General features: G+C 40.2%; 1 protein-coding gene across 1 annotated transcript in view; it reads right to left on the bottom strand.

Annotated features, from left to right (window-relative positions):
- Positions 1–16,612, bottom strand: part of LOC126872948 (lachesin-like) — a 100,923-nt gene that overhangs the window by 18,838 nt on the left and 65,473 nt on the right. Inside the window, exon 5 of the mRNA XM_050633238.1 lies at positions 6,934–7,119. Within this exon, the coding sequence (XP_050489195.1) occupies positions 6,934–7,119 (186 nt within the window). The remainder of the gene's footprint in view (positions 1–6,933; positions 7,120–16,612) is intronic.

Genomic DNA, 16,612 nt, shown 5'->3' with positions numbered 1-16,612 from the left:
TAGATCTCTTTTATCGAAATAAACAGATTTATGATCTCGCCTCTAACTTTTCTTGTTCTCTCTAGATATTCAAGGATTGCCGATGTTACACGCATAATTCTATAGACTGTACGAACCTCGAGAGTATCAATAAGGATTGATACCGATTTGGATCCGAGGAGTTTATTATATCAGGGACCTCTTTTTACACTTTTTTCGCTATTTTCTTTATATTCTCGATTTTTATATTAATTAATGTATATGCGCTATATATGCCGTAGCCAGTGTTAACAGCATCGCAGCATATTTCCCCATGAAGTTCTTTATTGATTGATTTTTCAAATGGATATAACGTCTTTAAATATTCTAATATCCGAGCTGCGCCCCATGTTAGGGCATACTCAGAATTGATGAACTGTAGGCGCTTCTTAAGAATCAGCACCATGCGATTTTCTTCTACTTTGCCGCTAGGAGTGAGTGGTACCATCGATCTGTATACGTTTAAGGTTCCGTAGGATACGTCAATTTCGAAGAGTACCATCAGAAATTTGAGAAGTTTCTTGAATCGAGCTTATGGTGTTTACGTTATTCTTTTCGCAGAAGTCCGCCATATTATATTGACTTATAGTTATTTATGATATTCTCTCATCGTCGATGATGCCAGCGATTCTAATAAGATAGCTAGCGTTTTCTGCGGTAGCCCTTTCAGTAGGAATGCCTCCCTGATACTTTTCCTACAATCACATGCAGGTGATCCCTTCTCGGGTGCTGCTTTGTCCTCTACATGGAGACAGCAGAAAGTTGGGGCTCGGGTCCAACGTTCGCTCGTATATAGTCGTTTGAATACGGGATATCATAGTTAACCAGTCTAATCCAGTACAACTAAGATAGCCTCAGCCTTGTTGTTCTTAATTTTTATTAGAATCTCCAGAATCAATGCGAATAACGGAAATGCACAGAAGTTTAACTCAGTCCATTTTATTATGAAAACGTCAACTGCACTAGTGCCTGGTTCTAGTAACAAAGAGAAAATTTTCTTGCATTTTGCGTTTATGATTGTCGCAAATAGGTCATACCCAGTCTACCGAACATTTGTACAATCTTATTGAATTCTAAATCGCATAATTCCTCATTTCTATGAATGTATATATGATGTGAATAAGTAGACTTTTTCCTTTTTTGTTTTGTTTAGCTGAACCTAACGAGTGGATGTTCTATTTAACTAGTTTTTTCATGAAGCTTGACTGTATACCCTGAGATATATTCTGTGTTACCCCTTCTCATTCATTTAAATATTCTTCTAGTTTTGTCAATTGAGTGCCACTAGTCGACAGTCAATAGTTGCAGTCATCGATAGCGATGTTAACTACTGATAGCGGCAGCAATCGCATTTCGTTTTTCTCTATTCTCTCGTCTCCTTAGGCGGACTATAGGCACCATAATTGCAAAACCATTGGGACCCGCTAGTCCACGACGCAGTAAGCCAAAGGACGTAATTTACAGCACCCTCAAGTCTTCGCTATCTCTTCCTAGAATCGAAAGTAATGAAATTCAGGCGTCCGCTCCGACCGTGAAAAGATTCACGTTTTCTTATAATATAATATTATGTGTTACGCCACGAGGCTTACCACAGGCTGTATTTTCTAACCGTCACTCGCGGTCCTACAGTGTCGCAGGCAGATCGTCTTGTCTGCCCGACGCATCATATACAATGTATAGACGAGCGCATAGTTGTCGCCCAGCAGCGAGTTCTAGAAACGTCGATTTTTGTCCGTTACGTTTTCCACACAAGAAGGCGGCATACGTGATCATAGGCGCGAACGGTGACGTGACCCGAGCATAGTGGGGGTCGTCTTCCAAACAAGACAAAGAAATGATCGCAGGGCAGTCAGTCCCTTCTGAAGAGCCAAACGTTACACATCGAGAGGTCTGACGAGCAAAATCAAAGACGCATGGTCTAACGAATTCATTGAGAGATATTGCAAAGCCCAGTCAACTTTCTGTAGCATATTACTTTATTCATTGTTAAACAATTTGTGGCGTGTTCATCATATTATTGTCAAATATATTATTATATGTTAACCTGTTAATACAGTGTTAAAATCATTGAACCACCTCTGTTATCTTAACCGAAACAGGAGAACGACTATTTCGCGGCGTCGATTAACAGAATCGTAGCGAGAATTTACGCCTCTCGCTGACGCGTTTTCCTAGCGACCGCGTCTCTCCGGAAACGGTCGTAACATTATGTTATATTATAAAATAAAAATATCTCTTCGCATACTTTCTTACGATTCTTGACAAAACCACGCATTCTTAAGTTTTAATTATCCTTTTATTCTGTTGCAAGCATAAAGCGCACACTTGAACAATATTGCGTAGTAACTTTACTCTAATTATAGTAGTAGTAACACAATTGCCCAAGTTTCAATATGACAATTTCTTTTAGAACATATGGCTAATACCTACAGCTGACTTCCGTGGTCGACTATTTGTCGATCACGGAAACAATAAAATTGCTCAGTTTGTTGAGCTCGTCTTGACGATAGTAGTACAAAGAAGAAAGGAAAAAAACGGGGGAAAAAAGTAACGAATATTATTTCAACAAACATCATAAAAAAGTCGCACATGTGTGGTCTGATAACATATAAAAAATTATTTTTTACACACGATGGAATTAACATTATTGTAGTATCGGGTAAAAACCCTGGAGAAAATCTCGATGTACTACAGGTAAAAAACAGTAAAAGTGCTGACAAGCCTGGGAAAGATGGGAGGTCCCATCCCCAATTTTTTTTGTTACCTAGGGACAGTTATTGAAAAATGGTATTATAGTTAAAGGCGAGTCAATTGCTTGAAACCATTCATTTTGAGCCAACTCCGTGAATATTAATAATTAAAGAGACTGTCCTCCATTAAATGTACTACGCAAAGCAACCAGATGAAATTCCCTTTCGCCGCCTCTCCCATAAACATATTTCATTCCGAGGTGCATTGTGTTTGCCGCACAATCGGCACGACAAGCATATCCGAAAGGAACCACTGTTCAAATCGCACGAAAACAAGCAGGAAAATATGGTTAGCCGAAACTAAACTGCTTATAGAAATTCGCCCATTTCCTACGGAAAGGTGACATCGAATTTTCCCACTCGACCAAAGTGTATAGAATGGGAGGAAAGGATGGAGGAAAAGATAGAGATAGAAATAGAGACAGAGAGAGAAAGAGGAATTTGAAACTGGTCTAAAATCATTGCAACCAAAGGGATGGATGAAATTTGTATTCAAGCTGTTTCCCACCAACGGACATTTTCGACAGTATTCCTTGCGTTTAGTACTTAGAGATCTTGTAACACTCAAAGCGAAGAAGTGGATCTTTAAGTTGGCAACGATTACTGCTCCTTCTCTCTCTCTCTCTCTCTCTCTCTGTCTCTGTCTCTCTCGGAAGGAAGGAAGGAAGGAGGGAAGGAAGGAGGGAAGGAAGGAGGGAAGTAAGGAAAGAAGGAAGGAGGAAAGAAGGACAGGCATGGAAGCCTGGATTCAATCTGAAATGTCGGAAAATTAGATCTCAAAAGAGAAACTCGACCCTATCTCGCGCAATATCACACTGTGCCCAGGCCAGATGGTTGAAAGGGTAGGGAATAGAAAAAAGTCGTACTTTGCACAGTAGTGTGTATGTTAGTGCAGCCATGCTTTAATACTAGAAGGTATAGCTGTCTAGTGAGAAGTCGATGGAACGAAAAGTGACGTTTGTCCGTTGGAGAAAAATTTGTCCTTTAAGCACTCTACTTTTCTCGTGCCTGCGATTTGGAAAGCACTGCATTTTTCTTGAATCTAATATAACTGAAATATAAAAAAAAGTGACGTAATAAATGAATACACGTTTATGAAATAAAACAATAAATAATGATATGCGTAGTCATGATTAATATATGGTTTAATTATATTCATGGCAAAGTTAGTTTTATCACGTCTAGTAAACACGAAAGTGGTCATCGCTATCGAAGAAGGATAATCCAGCAGATTTTATTTTTACAAGCTCCTTCAACAGGAAAAATAGCTTATAAAAGAAAGTTTCGTAGTAACGATAAGAGGTTAAGGGGGAATTGGAGAACTTGGAGTATGTATTTATAAACAAACTGGAAAATTTTATCACGGAAACATCTGTATTCATGAAACTAGTGCTGGTTAAAAAAATACGTTATAGTCTTAACAAACACAGGGTGGGTTCCTTGAAATAAATATTTCTCAACCGTATTTAAAAGTGAAGCAATTCTATTGGAAGTTACATCTAATTTTACAGTAAACTTGACTTAATATTTATAGAAATTTCATCATTATAAAATATCGATACACTATATTTAAAGTGTTAATTGCAAAGTACATTGGCATTATAATCATAAATAATAATCTTGGTCAACTTCCTAGAATGTTTAATCTAGGGCATGATAGAATTTGGAAAATATAAGAAAGATCGTTAAAAGTTATGAAGAAATTTTTTTTTAATTATGCTTTCGAAAAACATCATTACTGCTTGAATAGAATGCGACTGTCATTTGCCAATTACATGGAAAGCATTATTTTGACAGCTTTTTTGGAATCACGAATGCATTGTACCCCTTTTTTTTAGGAGTCAAATTTTATTCCACCGTGAATTCTATGTTCACGGCTGCATTGCAATTTTTTGCGCGGAAAGGAAATGGGTCGTCCCGCTGCTCGTCAATTTTATGCAAGGTTATTTGTCTTGCACGCTTCTAAAAGGGACCAAGTTTGTGGAATAGATAAAAATACAAATTTTACGCGCGCATTTAGATCACAAGCTTATGTGTCGCAGATCATCGATAAGGTTTAACTACGAGTTTTACGATTTTCCGAATTGTAGATTAGCCCATGCCCTGTTCAAATTATTAGAAAAAGAATGTATCAACATTAAGTATGAGAAAAAATCAATCGACATGTTTTACTTTCTTAAATAAAAAATACTGATAAGAGATTTATAGCAAATGTTTCATTAATAGTAACAGAAATACATGTCGTTAAGTAGTATCTAATAAAGTTTACCCTTCGTTACGAAGAAAATGATCGAAGCCTAAGTGTTATTTCCAAGGTGTTCATAAGCGAGAGCTGACATTCCTGAACTAGCTGAGACAGCTTGTTAAGTTTCCTGGTATGCCATGCTCCTGCAGCTTCTAGAGAAATACCTTCGATACTTGCAGAGATTGTAACATCGTAGGTAACTAATACAGCCGCCCCCGCTATCCGCACTAAATTTCCATATTTCAGTTATGTAGTATAGCAACTGCTATTTGTGTCTATCACAACACCAATCATAAAAATCATTAGGACTTGCCACAAATATGACATTGTTCGCTTAATTCGATAGTTTGTATTATTGTACGACTGATTAGATAAATATTGAACTAATATTACTTTACCATGCAGTAATGCTAGGTAATCAGAATTACACGGATGCGAATTCCGTTAAAGAAATTCGATCATATCCCATTTCTGCCATTTAAAGATTTCCTAAAGTAATAGTAATAAGAGCAATGACAATTAATAAATAATATAGCAGTACGATATGTGGCGGCACTCGACAACAAATACCGCCACTCGACACTAACTTCTGTCGGACGACGACAGCGCAGTGGTTCGCGCCTTAGGTTACGAACGTTCGCGACCCGGGTTCAAATTCCGGCGACCGGAGTCCGATTTTTCTTCTACGCATCAAAAATGGAAGAAAAACAGCAGTACCCCAGCAGCGACGTCTACAGCCAGCAGCTACAAGTATCACGGACAACATATACACCTCAGATATATTATACATTTATGTGGTAACTTATGTGGATCTTAGAGTAAGGACAAGTAATGATGTTTTATTTAGAGTTTAGTTTAGTTTAATAAGCGATACTCAATACAAAGGACCGATTACAATATCGTCGCACGTCTTATTATCATACTCTCCGGCTCCTCCACTTACACTCTCTGACTTCTCGACTCAGACTGCCCAGTCTCAACTCACATTCTAGCCGTTCTAGCATCCCTTTGTCTTTTCCTAGGCCCACCACACACGTATTCCGCAGACGCTCGTTGCCAGGATCACGTAGGCCTTTTCTACAAAACTATGCACTTGAAAAGATCGACGACACATTGATGGACCCGACGGCGCCTCGGCTCTCGCGACATTGTTCATGGTTAACTCGATGTTTCTTAGGCCCTTTTCCCGATACTACATTTATGGAAATGAGAGATTTCTCTTCGAAAAACAAGATTTCCCGTGTCTTTCCCTTGTTATTTTTATAAATATGAATAAGCTTTTTTTAACAATTTACTTTGTTCGATGGATCGAGTAACCACTCCGCGAAGACCATTTATTTAACTTGTTCATACATGAATCGTGTATCGACAAATTAAAATGTGCAAATTCCATCAGTTACGTGAAAAGAACTGTGTAGAACATCGTATCGAGAAAGGGTACAGAGGCGAACACCTAATTGGGATTGATGTGCCCCACAACTGACGTGCATCCTAGAACTTTACTGATCTAAATAGTGTAGGTGATACCGTTTCCAATTAGTTATTTCACCAAGTTTCTCGTTCTGCCACGATACGTCCTACCGGTTAAACTGTGTGCAAAAAGCTCTGACTCTGACCGTTTGATCACTAGAAACGCTCAAAATAGCAACCAACTAAACGCGCTTAACAGTCATCTGCATTTAAATAAATACTCCGTTTCTTGCATCGGTTTTCAGTCTTGAGGAAAGATTAAATATTAAAGAAAATCTTTGAGATTCGAAGTTCTTAATTAACTATTTTTATAATCTTACATTTTTATCTGTTTTTAGTTCATCCTCTAATCGAGTACTTTATACTCGAGTATAATTAGTATAATGAGTATAATTAGTTTTCTATTTCTATTATACAGTTTCACTATTAGAATAATTTCGAAGAAATTACCTGACTTTTCATCGGATCTGTGTTAATCTGACACATGTAGAGCCCCTCGTCTTCCTTTTGCACGTTCTTTATGTGGAGATTCCATGTGGTATGATCGCTATGAGATACCGAGACCCTGTTATTGTGAGTTATTACGTGATCGTGGATCGCCTGGATCGCCTTAGTATCCACTTTCAGCCACCCAACCTGCGGAAATATTTATTTATTACGAGAAATTCAGCGCAACCAATTAATTTGAAAACCTCAATATGCGGTATTGCAGTATTTTAAACTTTCGATAATATGGATTCAATGAAAATTAGGAAAAATCGTTTCGCGTTATTCTTCGTATAAATCACGAAGAAAATCAATTTTTCTTCTAAATTCGATTTACTGTCCTATTCTTTAACCATAACTTTGTTCACAAACAAACGTACAGCTTAAAGAAAAAGCTGCGTCATACAAAATCAATTTATTATATCGTTACATAGCTTCTAATTGGAAAAAATATCCGTAAAGCGACGTTTCAGACGCAATGAAACGACGGCTTTTTGAAGTTGGCTTCAATTCAGTTTAGCGAGAAATTTACTAGAACCACGCAGGTTGAACCTATTAGTCAAGTGTAAGTCCTCTCTCCGGTCAGATCGAAAGGGTTAATGAGACGGTGGCACACCGAGCAAACGAGGACGATCAGAAGGCACAGACGTGTTCATGGATTTCGACGGTCGAGAACACCGCAATTTCCCTATAGATAGGTCGAATACGGAATACAAACAAGCCAGATACCTACGCCACGACCGGAGAGACACGTATAGGCGGCGCGTACGCGTCTTCTATCTCCTTGGCCAAACTTCGGAGCGATATTTGCATTTTCCTTAGAATATTCCAAATCTCAGTAAGTCGCAGAGGCATGCTATGGGGGATCTCGAGAAACGCTTGTATTAACAGAAAAGGGGTTACCGAATGTGCTTGAGGGATGTCGTAATGGTGTTCGAAATTGTTTTCGGAGAGTAGCTCTCGCTGCTAGAAAGATGTAATTAAAATTTATTCCTACAATGTCTGTGGTTTACTAGTGATTCTACAGAAGTGGGAGTTTTTTGCGGCTCCGACTTTTTAACACTTTCAAAAACGTTAGACTGTATTATATTTGCATGGCAGAGGAAGATAAGAGCTGTAACTTCATAAGCAAATTATAAAGAACTAACAATTTAATTTATTGATATTCAAAAATTACATTTTATACATAAAATTCTCAGTTCCTTACTATGTCACAACTACAAAATTTACTCTAAAACTAAATTTACTCAGTGAACAAATCTTAAGTATTTACTAATTTTCCCTTTTTATATATATGTCGTATCGTGGCCGTAATACGGGCCCGGGTCGCTATCATAGTAAGGGTTTGAGGTATGTAATGAACCTTCACTGGAACTATCCATCTTCTTACACGGTTGAAGTGACGTTTATTGACACAAATAAAGATATTACAAAGATAGCGAAGAATCACGATGGTTAGGCACTTGGGATGCCGGTCTAAGACTCGATAACGAACCGCCGGTCAACAGGTTAGTAGGTTTATTTCTTCATCAAAGTCTAAGTTGGAATTGATACCAAGCATGGAGTAATCACAGATAGCAAGGTTAGTTAACTCGTCCAGAGCTCGTACACGAGAGAGAGTGACTCTCCGTCACGGTAACGCTGTCGAGGAAAACTATGATGGGGTGCGTCTAACGGCACGAAATCATCGGATTCGTGGAGAGATGCCTTCATTCGGGAAGTGAGGGAAATTGACGTTGCTGTTAATTGGTCAATTTCCATGTTGGTGTTTAGAGAAGGATGCTAGCCGCTCTTGAGGGAAAGTTGCTAGCGGGAAGCGTTGTTCGTCAGAAAAATAGATTTCTCCTATCTTCCCATAGTTGGGACAAAGACTGCTTGTCCGTTTGAAGGACCTTAATTAACAAAATCCTAAGATTTATAGCGGGTCCTCAGGCTAGATGAACATGTACTGTGGAGATGCATCGGCATCTGGTAACCATCATACCCGAAGAATAGAGTCTGCGTGTGGCGAGCCACGGGACAGAAACCGTTGGAATGTTTACTGTCGCGTGCTGCTACAAATATTTTTTTTAAGGAGAGCTATAGAATTACTCCATACCTTTGTTAGACAAAGCGTTCATCCCGTGACTGCGGCTACGTTCAGCGACTGGTCGTCGCCTCGAGCCCAAGCTTATTATCACGAATCTCGAACAAATACAATCAGATTGAATGACAATTGTTTAATTACGCTTATGCTAGAATCTAGATTACGGTGTCAAGGGATTTTCCCGAAGTTCCAAAGGGAAGGCCCCGATGTCCTTTCATCTCCGGCACGGCCATCCTGACTATCTCACGTCCTCGGGTGTAACTAAAATATTGGGTTTTCCCACATTAGACTCAATACAATTAACGTTGTTTACAAGTTAGCTAAGTGTCCAAATAAACCAATGGTCCGGTTCAACAGCAAATTTTGTTCGGAGATTTGGTAAAAAAAGGAATAAAAGGAAACAAATTGGTAACATCATGACTAATATTCAAAATGCTGGTTGCATCCTGCGGGTTATCAGTGGGCCTGATGGACCATTCTCGATTTCGCACCCAAATGAATCTCGTTTTTCTGGATCGCACGACCACACAGAGTTCGATTACATTGTCGCCCCGGGTGCATGTGAACTTATCACACGACCTCATCAAGCTTCATAACATTATCACTCATGGTGCATGTGAATCCATTACACGACCTTAACAAGCTTCATAGCATTATCACTCATGGTGCATGTGAACCCATCACACGACCTTAACAAGCTTCATAGCATTATCACTCATGGTGCATGTGAAACCATCGCACGACCTTACCGAGCTTCATAACATACTCTGCTAGATATTATGGTCATTGTGCTTATGATCCTCCGAGGTCGGGTTACTCATATCACCATGGTCACTGTTCTCGCCATCGCTACAGACATCCAACTCAACGGAAATACAACTATCTGGCATTTTTCTCAATCTGTCGTGACTGTATTTATAGGATCGTTTACCGTGTACTGTTTTCAAAACATACCTATCTCCTTCCAAAATTTCAGCTATTACAAACGGGCCCTTAAATTTTGGATCTAATTTAGTTTGATTTTATTTCCTCGTTTTTGCGCAATACAAAATCCTAACTACTTTAGCTTTTGTTTTGTCAAATCCACCTTTATCGTAGCTAGCACTAATTTCTATATTCTCCATTGCCTGTTGTCTTACATCGGAGATATCTAAATATCTTTCTTCGATATTATTGGGTATCAACATGTCGTAAGGTCTTTGCTGTTCTACCGATTAATAGTTCCAATGGACTCGATTTAGTCACGTGGTTGGTGGTGCAATTCAAAGGCAACTGTATTTTGCCAATCGCGTCTAGCCACGATCGCCCGGTCGTTTCTATGATTGTGAACATAATTTTCAACGCATCCATAATACGCTTTACTTGTCCATTGGCCCTACTAGCACCGGTAGCTATTAAGTGGAGTTTAATATGTTTACCTCGACAAAAATCTTGGAATTCTTTACCCGTAAAACATCTTCCTTGATCTGCTATTATCCGGCAGGGGCTGCCGAATAAAAATATAGCAGACTTAAGCGCTTTAATGGTATGAAGGGAATCTATTTTACGAGTATGATGCAGGTATACGAATTTAGTGAAGACGTCGACCAAAACAATGACATATTCTTTCGAATAACTTTTACCGCTTAGTTTGCCCGTTATGTCCATGTGAACTGTATACCAAGGTATGTTGGTGTTAGGTATAGGATGTAATTCAGCTTGTATTTTACCTGAACTTGCCTTCGAAACTTGATAAGCATGACAGTTCTCTACAAATTTACGAACATGTTTCGCCATTCCTTCGAACCAGCAATACTCGTACAGCTGCTCAAGCGTTTTATCCCAACCTAAGTGCATAGTTGACTGGTGCATATGGTTAATAACTGACCACCTAAAACCTCTTGGGACAATGGACAAGAAGAGAGTTCTGCCTTTTCTTTGTATTTTAAAATAAAGGGTACCAGATCGTAATTCATACGCATTTGCGACATCCTCCGCGAGCTCATCATTTTGCAATTTAGTGACGATTTCTGAAATTTGAGGATCCCGACGTTATTCTGCTAACAGCCAATCTTCTGAGATTTCAGCCAGATTAATGTCTTTTCTTTGACTTTGTTAATTATACTATGATCAATGTCTATGGGATTTCGCGAAAACAAATCTACGTGAGCTATTCGTTTACCTTCTCGATACACAATGTCAAAATTAAAAGTTTGTAAGTAAGCCCACCACCTGTAAACTCTATCATTTAAATTCACCTTAGTACTAGATGTCTTCAAGGAATTACATTCAGTAACAACAAGAAATTCTCGTTCATGTAAATAGTGGCAAAAATGTTTAACAGTGTATACAACTGTTAACGTCTCTAGCTCATATGAATGATACCTACATTCCGCAGGGCTAGTTCTTTTACTATAGTATTCTACTACTTTATTTTTACCTTCAACCTTATGCATTAAAGAAACCCCATATCCATCCAAACTAGCGTCAGTATGTAATCCTATCGGATAATTAGGGTCAAATATCGTTAACACCGGCGCGTCGGTCAGGACGGAAATTACCTTTTGCCTTATTTTTTTTTTCATGCCTATCCGTCCAAGTTATGTTTTTATTACCGGAAGTAAGTGCATACAAGGGTTTCATTACCCTTGAAGATTTAGGGACGAATTTTCGAAAGTAAGAAACTAAACCTATGACCTGCCTATGCTGTGTGACGGTCGTTGGTTCAGGCAAAGAACTCAAGGTTTGTATTTTACTCGGGTTAGCGCGAACTTCTCCGTTATGAATTACGTATTCCAAATAGAGTACCGATGTCTTTAGGAAAGAGCATTAGGAAAATTAGAAAAAATCCGGCATTTACGAGGTTATTTAATACGGTGTACAATCTTTCTACAGCTTGATCTATGGAGTCGACAATAATTAGAACATCATCCAAATAAACAACGTACGAATGGTACGTTAACTGCCGCGCGTGTTTTCATAGAAATCTCAAGACTGATCTCTCGTTTCGTTTGTTCGCAACATTAAAACCACTAGCTGTTGTTGAATATAATGAAGGAAAGTATGGTATAGATTATTCTGACCAAATGATTTCTTATGCCACCACAATTAGAAAAGGGATTAAATGGTACGGAAGACCCGGCATGCAACTCCTTCTGGGGATTTCTGTTGTAAACGCTTTGATGGTTTAGAAAATTGCAGGAAGGAACATAAATATTAGAATATTGTAGTATCGTAGTCGAGGGGCTTAGGGGGGTGTCGTGCGAATTGTAAACGAGCGGTTACTGAGCGTGTGCATGATGGGGCTTAAACAAAAGATATCAGACAAAAGACAAAGGGTTGCTAAGAGACATAAACGAATTAACAGAAGTATGAGTTGAGAAGCCAGAGAATGCGGATTGCGTTGTCGAGATAGTGTTGTTAGCGTTGTTAAGAGAGAGTTGAATCTGTGTTGACGAGAGTTGTAAATTAATTATAATACATTGTCACGATTAGTTCATGTTAAATAACCATTGTTTTCTGTTTAATCCATTTCTTATTAATTAAATTAATATTATTATATTTACGATACTACAATATTTAGACAATTGCCAGTTGCAAAATTATTAGGATTGTCTAAAAATGCAAAAATCCTTGTCTTCGACGGAGTCAGCACAACATCGCCGCTCAGAAAAATGATTCCGGAAGAAACATTAGACGCGCATGCAAACCATGTTATGCAAATAAAAAACGTCGAATGGACCGAACAATGGCACAAAAGAATTTGAAGGAAACAACAACTTATTGACCAAATTGTCCATCGAGGGTAACCAATGCTGTATACTTCCTAGAATTAGGGTGAATAGGGATTTGGTGAAACCCGCTGGCCACGTCCAGACTAATAAAGTATCTCGCTTTTGCAATCTCGCGATTTGATTCGCAATAAGAGGTAAAGGATACCGATCCGCAACCGTATTTTTATTTAGTTCTCGAAAATCTACAAATCATCTATCTGAATCATCGTTCGTTTTCACAAGTAACATAGGGCTCGCGAACGGTGAATTACTAGGCCTTGTGATTTTTTGCTCTAATTAATTCGCTTATTCTCTCACGTACTATTCTGTGCTCCTCCTCGCTAAGTCTATAAGGACTTCTTTGTACGGTGATGTTAGGATCAATTAATTGTATTTCTAACTGACCTGTATTTACGCGAGTACGTAAGAATCCCGTGACGAATGAATCTGAATTTTCGAAAAGAAAAATTAATCGACTTTTATCACTATCACGTACATCAGTGTCAACTTCATTAACATCGATCTCGTTTTCAGCGGTTTTAATACAGGCATTAATTATTTTTGTTTTACACATAGCGGGGCTATTTTGTGTAATATTACGTCAAAACCTTGGCTTAAAATTTAATGATCAATCGCGATATCGTATTTTAAATAACTATCAGCATGGACATGAAAAATTTATCTCGAATGTAAAACTCCAATGCATTACTACTATTATCAATCGTTGTTTTGACAGAAAATCTCAAAACTACGGATTCTTTAATTAGTGAACACTCGGCTCCAAAATCGAGAAGTCGATTCGACGCTCATTATTGAAATTATATTCAGGGTACTGCTTTGTAAAGGATTTTCCTCCATAATCAGATTGACAGCTGCGCACCACGCAGCAGAGTCGGAGCCCGCGGGTTCAGGGCTAAAACGCGGTGGCGAAAAATTGTTAGGTTCCACACTCGATTTTTGCACTAGCGACCGAATTAACTCGCGCACGATGGTCGTAAGCTCTTGCACTGTTATAACCGGCACTGATCCCACTTCTGATGTCGAGTTCACATTATGATTAGGGTTAGGGGCGTGAAACGAATCTTCATTTGAATTACACATTGTTGTTATGCAATAGAGAAGATATTGACTAGTGCTATTGAGAATTGTGGATGTTTGAAACCGAAATAATGTTATAGGAACACTAAATTTATACTTAGAATTAATATTAGAATAGTAATATATTTATTTTATGGACGATTTCTTATATATTCATCGATACACACTTGCACGCGTATCAGCACTTTCTTCTATACCAGACTGTTAACCGACTGAATAGTTTACACTCATCTGTTTTCGAGACGCCGCGCACACACATACCTCCACACACTGATACCCACATACAAGTATCTCTACTACGCATTTAACCCAGTTCAACACAGAAAATTATACATATCCCAACAAATGCAAATACGATTATTATAGAATTTGCCAAGTAAACGTGGTAATTAGATACTCGAGAAGCTAATGACAATGATCCTAGGTCCAATAACGAATCCGGGGTCAACGGGATAACAGAATGCGCTTTCTTCCAAAGCCCAAGTCGTACTCGACTTACTTGGCTGCGGTGCAAGTATTACTAAACTAACTCTTTGTTGAAACGTGGAATATCCATCGAGCATAAAGACGATAAGTAATTCGCTAGTACGACCTCACGGGAGAATGACTTTCCGTCGCGATGATGCTGCAAAGGAAAACTATGATGGGGTGTGTCTAAGGACACGCGATCATCGGATTCGTCGAGGATAGCCTTCGCTCGGAAAGTGAGGGAAATTGACGTTAGTGGTTAGAAAAGGGAAAGCCCTTGAGGGTAAGTTGCTAGCGGGAAGCGTTGTTCGTCAGAAAAATAGATTTCTCCTATCTTCCCATAGTTGGGACAAAGACTGCTTGTCCGTTTGAAGGACCTTAATTAACAAAATCCTAAGATTTATAGCGGGTCCTCCGGCTAGCTGAACATGTAGTGTGAAGATGCATCGACATCTGGTAACCATCATACCCGAAGAACAGGGTCTGCGTGTGGCGAGCCACGGGACAGAAACCGTTGGAATGTTTACTGTCGCGTGCTGCTACAAATATTTTTTTTAAGGACAGATATAGAATTACTCCATACCTTTGTTAGACAAAGCGTTCATCCCGTAACCGCGGCTACGTTCGGCAACCGGTCATCGCCTCGAGCCCAAGCTCATTATCACGAATTTCGAACAAATACAATCAACTGTTTAATTACGCTTATGGTAGAATCTAGATTACGATGTTAAGGGATTTTCCTGAAGTTCCAAAGGGAAGGCTCCAATGTCCTTTCATCTCCGACATATATGTCGGATTAAGGTTGGGATTTTGGGCGTTCGATGAACCTTCACTCAAATTTACTATCGCGGATATAGCTGATATTTATTGGTACAAATGTGGGCACTACAAGAGACTATAAGTAATAGCGGCGATCGGATGGACGAGATGTTGATGACAATGAATTCAGATTCGATAACGAATCCACGGTCCACGGGATGACGAATGCGATGTGATACGCGTATAACTCCACGTACAAGTAAAACTTATCTGCATGAACTCCAAACAAATCCAAGTGGAATTGCCCTTATATATTCCTCTCCTCACCTCTTGGGTCAATCTTTGTTTTTAAGGAGAGCCATATAATCATCCCATACCTCTGTCAGGTACACGTCCCTCCCGTGACCGTGGCTACGTGCAGTGACCCGCTATGTCATTTCGAGCCCGAACCCTTTTTTTTTTTTTTTTGTACGTGGAGAAGTCCCCATGGACACTCCGCTGCTGCAATAATCGCGTAACAGCAGAGTAGTGTCGGACTCCTACCGACTAAAACTCCACGATGACCATCTTATGCGCGTGACAGGGGTGCTCCAGGAACCTCTTATGAATTAACTTCAGTTGCATCCCCTTCTCGCGTTCTCTTGTTCGAGCCGGCTATTGAGTGGGCGTTAGGGGGAGGTCGTTGCCCCTAGTGCTGTCACTTCTTCTGGTCGTAGTCCGTTGGGGTGGTGGCGGGGCGTCTCTGGGTCGTCTGACTGCCATCCTTCTCCATCGTCTTATCCTGCAGGGGTGAGAGTTTTTCTTTCTCTCCCTTTCCGCTCGCTCCTTCGCGAGCATAACTCGCTCGCAGAAGAGGCGGACGGCCTCGTATTCCTGTGACCCTCTCAACATCGCTTCTACAATCGCTGAGGGGGTCAACGTTTCTCCTATGGCGTGCCGCAGGGTGTAGCGGGGCAGCTCCCACGCCGGACAGAGCTCCAGGGTTTGCTGCGCTGTGTCCCTGCCCTCTTCGCAGTGGTGGCAGATGTCTGTCGTCTCTCTCCTTATTCTCTTCAGGAACTCGCCGAACACGCCGTGTCCGGTGAGCACTTGTGTCATCCTGAATGTGAGTGGGAGGCCGTGGCGGCTCCTCCATGCCTCCCAGTTTGGTAGGACCGCATCCGCGCCTCGGTGTTCGCTTCTCCCGTTGATCAGTTGGGATCGCCACAGGTTCCATGTGTCCTCCTCGGCGGTTCCCGTGTCGTTTGGAGCCGCCTGCTCGGTGGTGTCTTGTCCCGGGTGCCATTCTCTCCGGCGGGTGTATCTCTTTTTGAGCGCCAGCGCCCGCAGCTCCCACGGGGGGGACGCGGCTAGGGTGGACGCCGACGCGTGAGACACCGTCCGGTATCCCCTAATGATTCTGATGGCGGTCACTCTGTGCAGCCCTCTCAGGAGCAGAATGCTGCGACGGCTTGCCATCAGGTCGTCCGCCCATACTGGG

The sequence above is a fragment of the Bombus huntii genome, chromosome 14, assembly GCF_024542735.1.
Source record: "Bombus huntii isolate Logan2020A chromosome 14, iyBomHunt1.1, whole genome shotgun sequence".
NCBI classification, from domain to species: Eukaryota; Metazoa; Arthropoda; class Insecta; order Hymenoptera; family Apidae; genus Bombus; species Bombus huntii.
Note: the sequence above shows the minus strand (reverse complement) of the source record. Positions and strands in the feature narration are given on the sequence as shown.